This window comes from Salvelinus namaycush, chromosome 32 (assembly GCF_016432855.1).
Source record: "Salvelinus namaycush isolate Seneca chromosome 32, SaNama_1.0, whole genome shotgun sequence".
Taxonomy (NCBI): domain Eukaryota; kingdom Metazoa; phylum Chordata; class Actinopteri; order Salmoniformes; family Salmonidae; genus Salvelinus; species Salvelinus namaycush.
Genome location: NC_052338.1, coordinates 10441364 through 10451201, shown reverse-complemented (window position 1 = coordinate 10451201; position 9838 = coordinate 10441364). Strand labels below are relative to the sequence as shown.

The 9838-nt window shown below is 40.2% G+C and overlaps 1 protein-coding gene across 2 annotated transcripts; it reads left to right on the top strand.

Annotated features, from left to right (window-relative positions):
* Positions 1 to 248: 248 nt before the first annotated feature.
* Positions 249 to 6162, top strand: LOC120027305 (protein AF1q-like). Of its 2 annotated transcripts, XM_038972226.1 has the most exons (3): positions 262 to 374; positions 5263 to 5476; positions 5626 to 6162. In XM_038972226.1, exon 3 carries the CDS (start codon positions 5632 to 5634, stop codon positions 5905 to 5907), a length of 276 nt encoding a protein of 91 aa, XP_038828154.1. In that variant the 5' UTR covers positions 262 to 374; positions 5263 to 5476; positions 5626 to 5631; the 3' UTR covers positions 5908 to 6162. The 2 variants fall into 2 exon arrangements, with proteins under 2 accessions (XP_038828153.1, XP_038828154.1); XM_038972225.1 differs by lacking the exon at positions 5263 to 5476 and having other exon boundaries at positions 249 to 374.
* Positions 6163 to 9838: the final 3676 nt, after the last annotated feature.

Genomic DNA, 9838 nt, shown 5'->3' with positions numbered 1-9838 from the left:
TCACATTATTATTATTACATTATCGGTATAGCCTTGATCATTATTGGTCGATTTTCGCAAAAATGACTGTATTTTGCCATAATTGAATAGCAACCCATATCATTTTTTTATGTACAACAATTGCAAAAATGTTTTATGCACAATAATTAGTTAATAAAACAGTAGGCCTATTTGATTTTACGTCACAAAAACCCAATGCACGCGCAGGATGTCGTCACAGAGTGTGGGCGTGGCTGGTTCTGAAAAAGCAAGATTGTGCGCGAATATTTTACAGCGTCGCCACAGCACTCGCACGTACGGGTTTTATTATACCCCAGTGGAGCGTACCCAGCGACAAACAAAGAGGAGCCTTGTCAGCCAAGATTTCTCAAGACGTAAGATAATATTTTCTTTTCATTGCCTTGTTGAAATATAAATTGATTTGTTTTTTAATTGCATTTTCATAATTTTGCCGGCTTGTCGGTGACCTACATTAGTAATATGGTGTTGCATTTAGTGCACCTGTGCTGGATAGTGGATACAAAATTACATGTAGACTAAACTAAAAATACTGAATGTTGATTTAAAAAATAATAATATATATATATATATATAGCGTGTAATAGTAATGTTAGAATTAACTATTTATCTTTCCCAGTAGGCATAAGAAATAAACTAAATACAATAGCCTATAACCTAATTTTGCCTATTAGGCTGGCAAGGCCGGATAGCCTGTTAAATAAGAATCATAAATGCACACAATTAAAAACGGGTAAGCTCCGAATTGAGTATCAATGGTAGATAGTTAGATAGATGGATAACGCTCTACCGTGTTTTATTTTATGCTTGGCACATTATCTCAGATATTTTTAGGACTGCATGACCCAGTTTCTGGAATAGTCTCCATCGTTCGCACAGATGACATGCCGTCAAAAACGGAGATGTCATGTGTGAATCTATATTTACATGATTAAAGAATAACTCATGTCAAAATCGCTTGTAATTTCTCAAGCCCCATAGGCGTCAACCACTCCATTGAGGCTTTTATGTCTACTTAATATGGTGAATTTTATCTGTACCGTACTACTGTATCTCTTGATATGATATATGGGTGTCGTATTGAGGACGGGTGACGCTCTTAGTCAGTAAAATGATGTCCTAATGGATAAGAACGATTTGTTCAATAGGATCAAAAAAAATGTATAGAGTATCTTGATACAGGGACCTTTATCCACCAATAGACTGTCATCCTTAACCGATTTAAAATAGCATAACCTACTGACAGGGTGGGGTCATTTGTGCCCTAAATGTTGATTTCATGCTACAGTACTTGCATTTTACCAATTGATTTCATGCTACAGTAATGGCATTTTAACAACAGGATCTTGTCTCAGTTGTCCATTTTCACTATGTGCATTTTACATTAAATTGCTGTATCATTTTGAGTGTTTAAATGTGTGTTTAACCACAGAAGTGTGTAGCCTTGTTATTGTATATTGTGTTATCATTTGGTTTGGGAAATTAACATTCACACCATTCACATTTTCTTTCAGATCTGTTTTGCAGTTGTAAACAGGTAGCCCTGAAATATGATGTTGATGGTGCCCCAAAGCCTAAAAATAAGATGTTTTAAAATAGCATAAATGTGCCCTTGTTTGCACTCTTACTCTTGGGGAAGCTATATTTATGGGGTCACAATTAACTTAGTAATGTTCAAAAAGTATTATGCATACAGTACCAGTCAAAAGTTTGGACACACCTACGCATTCGTTTTTATTTTATTATTATTTTTTTTATTATTTTCTACATTGTAGAATAATAGTGAAGAAATCAAAACTATGAAATAACACATATGGAATCATTTTAGTAACAAATCAAAATATATTTCAGATTCTTCAAAGTAGCCACCCTTTGTCTTGATGACAGCTTTGCACACTCTTGGCATTCTCTCAACCAGCTTCATGAGGAAGTCACCTGGAATGCATTTCAATTAACAGGTGTGCCTTGTTAAAAGGTACTTTGTGGAATTTCTTTCCTTAATGCGTTTGTGCCAATCAGACAAGGTAGGGGTGGTATACAGAAGATAGCCCTATTTGGTAAAAGACCAAGTCCATATTACGGCAACAACAGCTAAAATAAGCAAAGAGAAACGACAGTCCATCATTACATAAAGACATGAAGGTCAGTCAATCTGGATAATTTCAAGAACTTTGAATGTTTCTTCAAGTGCAGTCGCAAAAAACCACCAAGCACTGACAAAACTGGTTCTCATGAGGACCGCCACAGGACCGGAAGACCCAGAGTTACCTCTGCTGCAGAGGATAAGTTCATTAGAGTTACCAGCCTCAGAAATTGCAGGCCAAATAAATGCTTGACAGAGTTCAAGTAACAGACACTTCTCAACATCAACTGTTCAGAGGAGATGAGGGCATGAATTTTTATTAAAAAAAAAAAATCACCTTTATTTAACCAGGTAGGCAAGTTGAGAACAAGTTCTCATTTACAATTGTGACCTGGCCAAGATAAAGCAAAGCAGTTCGACACATACAACAACACAGAGTTACACATGGAATAAATAACAAACATACAGTCAATAATACAGTAGAAAAATAAGTCTATAAATGAGGTGAGATAAGGGAGGTAAAGGCAAAAAAAGGCCATGGTGGCGAAGTAAATACAATAGCAAGTAAAACACTGGAATGGTAGATTTGCAGTGGAAGAATGTGCAAAGTAGAAATAATGGGGTGCAAAGAAGCAAAATAAATAAATAAATACTGGAAGTAGTTGTTTGGCCTAAATTATAGATGGGCTATGTACAGGTGCAGTAATCTGTGAGCTGCTCTGACAGCTGGCGCTTAAAGCTAGTGAGGGAGATAAGTGTTTCCAGTTTCAGAGATTTTTGTAGTTCATTCCGGTCATTGGCAGCAGAGAACTGGAAGGAGAGGCGGCCAAAGGAAGAATTGGTTTTGGGGGTGACCAGAGAGAAATACCTGCTGGAGCGCGTGCTACAGGTGGGTGCTGCTATGGTGACCAGCGAGCTGAGATAAGGGGGGACTTTACCTAGCAGGGTCTTGTAGATGACCTGGAGCCAGTGGGTTTGGCGACGAGTATGAAGCGAGGGCCAGCCAACGAGAGCGTACAGGTATAGTATATATAGTATATGGGGCTTTGGTGACAAAACGGATGGCACTGTGATAGACTGCATCCAATTTATTGAGTAGGGTATTGGAGGCTATTTTGTAAATGACATCGCCAAAGTCGAGGATCGGTAGGATGGTCAGTTTTACAAGGGTATGTTTGGCAGCATGAGTGAAGGATGCTTTGTTGCGAAATAGGAAGCCAATTCTAGATTTAACTTTGGATTGGAGATGTTTTATGTGAGTCTGGAAGGAGAGTTTACAGTCTAACCAGACATCTAGGTATTTGTAGTTGTCCACATATTCTAAGTCAGAACCGTCCAGAGTAGTGATGTTGGGCAGGTGCAGGCAGCGATCGGTTGAAGAGCATGCATTTAGTTTTACTTGTATTTAAGAGAAATTGGAGGCCACGGAAGGAGAGTTGTATGGCATTGAAGCTCGTCTGGAGGGTTGTTAACAGTGTCCAAAGAAGGGCCAGAAGTATACAGAATGGTGTCGTCTGCGTAGAGGTGGATCAGAGACTCACCAGCAGCAAGAGCGACATCATTGATGTATACAGAGAGTCGGTCCAAGAATTGAACCCTGTGGCACCCCCATAGAGACTGCCAGATGCCCGGACAACAGGCCCTCCGATTTGACACACTGAACTCTATCAGAGAAGTAGTTGGTGTACCAGGCGAGGCAATCATTTGAGAAACCAAGGCTATCGAGTCTGCCGATGAGGATGTGGTGATTGACAGAGACGAAAGCCTTGGCCAGGTCAATGAATACGGCTGCACAGTGTTGTTTCTTATCGATGGCGGTTAGGATATCGTTTAGGACCTTGAGGGTGGCTGAGGTGCACCCATGACCAGCTTTGAAACCAGATTGCATAGCGGAGAAGGTATGGTGAGATTCTAAATGCTCGGTAATCTGTTTGTTGACTTGGCTTTCGAAGACCTTTAGAAAGGCAGGGTAGGATGGATATAGGTCTGTAGCAGTTTGGGTCAAGAGTGTCCCCCCCTTTGAAGAGGGGGATGACCGCAGCTGCTTTCCAATCTTTGGGAATCTCAGACGACACGAGAGGTTGAACAGGCTAGTAATAGGGGTTGCAACAATTTCGACAGATAATTTTAGAAAGAAAGGGTCCAGATTGTCTAGCCCGGCTGATTTGTAGGGGTCCAGATTTTGCAGCTCTTTCAGAACATCAGCTGACTGGATTTGGGAGAAGGAGAAATGGGGAAGGCTTGGGCGAGTTGCTGTGGGGGGTGCAGTGCTGTTGACCGGGGTAGGACCGAATTAGGCCTTCATGGTCGAATTGCTGCAAATAAACCACTACTAAAGGGCACCAATAAGAAGAAGAGACTTGCTTGGGGCAAGAAACATGAGCAATGGACATTAGACTGGTGGAAATTTGTCCTTTGGTCTGAATAGTCGAAATGTGAGATTTTTGGTATCAACCGCCGTGTCTTTGTGAGACGCAGAGTAGGTGACCAGATGATATCCGCATGTGTGGTTCCCACCGTGAAGCATGAATGAGGAGGTGTGATGGTGAAGGGGTGCTTTGCTGGTGACACTGTCTGTGATTTTTATTTAAAATTCAAGGCACACTTAACCAGCATGGCTACCACAGCATTCTGCAGCGATACACCATCCCATCTGGTTTGCGTTTGAGTTGGAACGCAGAGTGAAGGAAAAGCAGCCAACAAGTGCTCAGCATATGTGGGATCTCCTTCAAGACTGTTGTAAACGCATTCCAGGTGAAGCTGGTTGAGAGAATACCAAGAGTTTGCAAAGCTGTCATCAAGGCAAAGGGTGGTTACTTTGAAGGATCTCAAAATATATTTTGATTTGGTTAACACTTTTTTTGGTTACTACATGATTCCATATGTGTTATTTCATAGTTTTGATGTCTTCACTATTATTCTACAATGTATAAAAAATAAAGAAAAACCCTTGCATGAATAGGTGTGTCCAAACTTTTGACTGATACTGTATATCACACAAACATTTCAAGATTAGATCAGATTACGAGGAATGCTAAATCAGGTCATGTTCACAAATGTGCGACTCAACATTATTGCAATCTAGGCCTACAACTTGAATGTTAGGTTTTAAAACACAGAACACTATCACCAGAAAGCTTATGTAACCTGGTTTGCTTCAGTTTGCCAACAGGTTTAAATGAGCAACAAGGATTGACCTAAATCTGTATCTCAAGAAAAAACGACTTGATCCTGTGCCCATTTGTTCTTATGTAATGGCATAGACTTCTCTTAACCTGAACTCTGCTATGGGAGAAAGCCAGTCAAGACAAAACGTTCTCCTAACCATGACATCTACAGTACAGGGGCCCTTTGGAATAAAGAAAAAAATATCAGGTAGCCATTTGAAATTATAGAGACATAGTACTTGAATCAAATAGTGACCACATATACAGTAAGATTAGAGCAGTATGTATGTCTAATCTATTTTAAACTAGGATCCCAAATCGCATTTTAATTTGCCCTCATTCCTCTTTTACATTCAGGTAAAAATGCTGGTGAAATCAAACAGTGAGTATGACTCCTTCCTCTACTGGAGACAGCCCATCTCAGCCCCGGACCTGTCCGAGCTGGAAGACCTGGGTGTGACCAACAGCAAGCCAACCAAGAAGAGCAAGAAGGCCACCAAGAAACAGAATGCTGCCTTAGCCAAGCCAAGGAAGCAGCAAGAGGCACAGGAGGCTGAATTGTCAGAGTACACCACCTTCAACTACTGGAGAGAGCCTATCCCCAGCATCGACCTCCTCGACTTCAAACTGCTTCTGTGAGAACCATCCCCATCTTAGCCTCCCACTGACCCCATCCCCATCCCTCTCCTCACACTGACCCCATCTGGATAACCATGGATTTTAAGTTTCTGGTCACAAGAAGAAGTACTGAATCTGTATTAGTCTGTACTGTGCATTTTTGTTTAGGATCCGACCCTTTTTTTCAATTTTTGCCTAAAATGACATACCCAAATCTAACTGCCTGACCTGAAGCAAGGATATGCATATTCTTGATGCCATTTGAAAGGAAACACTTTAAAGTTTGTGGAAATGTGAAATTAATGTAGGAGAATATAGCACATTAGATCTGGTAAAAGATGGTACAATTTTTTTTTCCCTTGTATTATCTTTGAAATGCAAGGGAAAGGCCATAATGCATTATTCCAGTGCACGCACAATTTAGATTTTGGCCACTAGATGGCAGCGGTGTATGTGCAAAGTTTTAGACTGATCCAATGAACCATCGCATATCTGTTCAAAATGTTGTATCAAGACTGCCAAAATGTGCCTAATTGGTGCCTAATCAAGTTTATAATTGTGGACTCTGCTCAAACAATAGCATGGTATTTTCACTGTAATAGCTACTGTAAAATGGACAGGCCAGTTAGATTAACAAGAATTTAAGCTTTCTGCCCATATAAGATATGTCTATGTCCTGGTATTTTTTTTGTTACTTACAACCTCATGCTAATCACATTAGCCTACTTAGCTCAACCGTCCTGTGGAGGGGACACCGATCCCGTAGAGGATAACCTCCAAATAATACTGAAAGGATGAGGGGTAAATGTTTTAACTTGCAGGTGACTGGCACTGTGAATGACATTCTAGGGAGTTCTGCTTAGGTTTTCTCTACATGACTTGATCACTAATTTCAACAAACATAACTAAGTATAAATGGCAATAAGGTGAGCCTTTAAATTATTATAAATAGTTAAATTGCACACTGACTGCAAGGCTCCTGTCTCACATTAAGGACTTACACATTCATAATTTGTGAGAGAACTTGAGTATGCTACATCACATTTTTTAACAAATGCAAAGTGCTGTCTCATTTTTAGCCTCACCTAAAACAGGCTTGAAGGGTAGTGCCAACCCGAGCCTTGGAGAGTGTCCGCATATTGTATTTATAAGTAGTTATTTATAAGTAGTAGAAAGTAAAGCACCTCCACACAGAACAGATATTTTAAAAGCTCTTAGGGAGCCACAAGCATGACTGTCTTTTGCACTTTGTATTGATTGCCTTGATTTGTTTCAGACACTGAACTGACTGGCTCAAACCCACCCAATTAATTAAGTATGCTGCTTTTAGTCTGCCCTAAGTAGGCCTCAACAGAGTGCAATGACTGAGGATAAATGTTAGGGATTCCAATGCAGAGCTGGTCAACTGTTTTCTTTACTTTCTGCATAGACCACTGTACTGTCTGAATGTCAAGGAAAGAATGGATTGAAATGTTTAATGAAAGAAGGGAAAGGAATGTTTTTAATTGTGTCAGACTGATGTTGCACATGGTCTTGAAAGTAAGGTAGTACACATTCTAATTTAGGATACTTTTAATCATAAAGCTAACTTGTGCAATGAGCAGTAAATTCCCAAATGTGACTCATCGTACTTGGTCTGACTTTTCTGAAAAAAATGGAGATTAAGATATCCTGTGCATAACAATCCACTTTGTTTACTGTGAGAAATAATCTCAAACTAAAGGACTAGAACATGCAGCATGTTTTGAGGAGATACAGTGCATTTGGAAAGTATTCAGACCCCTTGACTTTTTCCACATTTTGTTATACAGCCTTATTCTAAAATGTATTAAATAAAATAAAAATCCTCTACACACAATACCCCATAATGACAAAGTGAAAACAGGCTTATTTACATAAGTATTCAGACACTTTGCTATGAGACTCTCAATTGAGATCAGGTGCATCCTGTTTCCATTGATCATGCTTCAGATGTTTCTACAACTTGATTGGAGTCCACCTGTGGTAAATTCAATTGATTGGACATGATTTGGAAAGGCACACACCTGTCTAAATGAGGTCCCACACTTGACAGTGCATGTCAGAGGAAAAACCAAGCCATGAGGTCGAAGGAATTGTCCGTAGAGCGCCGAGACAGGATTGTGTCGAGGCACAGAGCTGGGGAAGGGTACAAAAAAATGTCTGCTGCATTGAAGGTCCCCAAGAACACAGTGGCCTCCATTCTTAAATGGAAGAAGTATGGAATCACCAAAACTCTTCCTAGAGCTGGCCTTCTGGCCAAACTGAGCAATCGGGGGAAACGGGCCTTGGTCAGGGAGGTGACAAAGAACCCGATAGTGACTGTGACAGAGTTCCTCTGTGGAGAAGGACAACCATCTCTGCAGCACTCCACCAATTAGGCCTTTATGGTAGAATGGCCAGACATAAGCCACCCCTCAGTAAAAGGCACATGACAGCCCTCTTGGAGTTTGCCAAAAGGCACCTAAAGACTCTCAGACCATGAGAAACAAGATTCTTTGGTCTGATGAAACCAAGATTGAACTCTTCGGCCTGAATGCCAAGTGTCACCTTTCGAGCAAACCTGGCACCATCCCTACGGTGAAGCATGGGGTCAGCATCATGCTGTGGGGATGTTTTTCAGCGGCAGGGACTGGTAGACTAGTCAGGATCGAGGGAAAGATGAACGAAGCAAAGTACAGAGAGATCCTTGATGAAAATCTGCTCCAGAACGCTCAGGACCTCAGACTGGGGAGAAGGTTCACTTTCCAACAGGACATCAACCCTAAGCACACAGCTAAAACAACGCAGGAGTGGTTTCGGGACAAGTCTCTGAATGTCCTTGAGTGGCCCGGACTTGAACCTGATCGAACATCTCTGGAGAGACCTGAAAATAGCTGTACAGCGACGCTCCCCATCCAACCTGACAGAGGTTGAGAGGATATGCAGAGAAGAATAGGATAAACTCCACAAATACAGGTGTGCCAAGTTTGTATCGTCATACCCAAGAAGATTTGAGGCTGTAATCTCTGCCAAAGGTGCTTCAACAAAGTACTTATGTAAATGTGATATTTCCATTTTTTTTTTTTATACATTTGAAAAAAATTCTACAAACATGTTTTTGCTTTGTCATTATGGAGTATTGTGTGTAGATTGAGGGGGAAAAAACGATTTAATCCATTTTAGAATAAGGCTGTAACGTAACAAAATTTGGATAAAGTCAAGGGGTCTGAATACTTTCCGAATGCACTGTACGTACATAAGTATTAAACAATATTTACACCTTTTGAAATAAATTGAGAAGTTAAGGTTTCATTTCACATTACACTTACAAAAACATGTCATAGGCGAGGTTGTCTCATCAAACCGGCTTCAGTGTAAAAACGACCATGCACCTTATAATGCCTAAAATTGACCGTTTGGAAACAGAAGGTCTTAAATAGGTCAATCTTTTAGAGGCTTCTTGAACACCTCCAACTGCCAGAGTAGGTTATGGACTCCTGTTTTGTCCTTCAGACACCCAGTAAAATATATGGTTTACTGGATAACTACTAGCTTTTTCAGGATTCTCATTGGAATAATACGAAACCACTTCCTTTGCGGCATTTGGTATACAACAACGCTACAGGTTTCATACAATAGTAGACTATGTGAATTAAAAGCTCTGCCTATGACAGTACATGGGACCATTACACATTCATTAAAATACCTACAGTTGACGTTGGAAGTTTACATACACCTTAGCCAAATATATTTAAACTCAGTTTTTCACAATTGCTGATATTTAATCGTAGTAAAAATTCCTTGTCTTAGGCCAGTTAGGATAACCACTATTTTAAGAATGTGAAATGTCAGAATAATAGTAGAGAGAATGATTTCAGCTTTTATTTCTTTCATCACATTCCCAGTGGGTCAGAACACTTAGTATTTGGTAGCATTGCCTTCAAATTGTTTA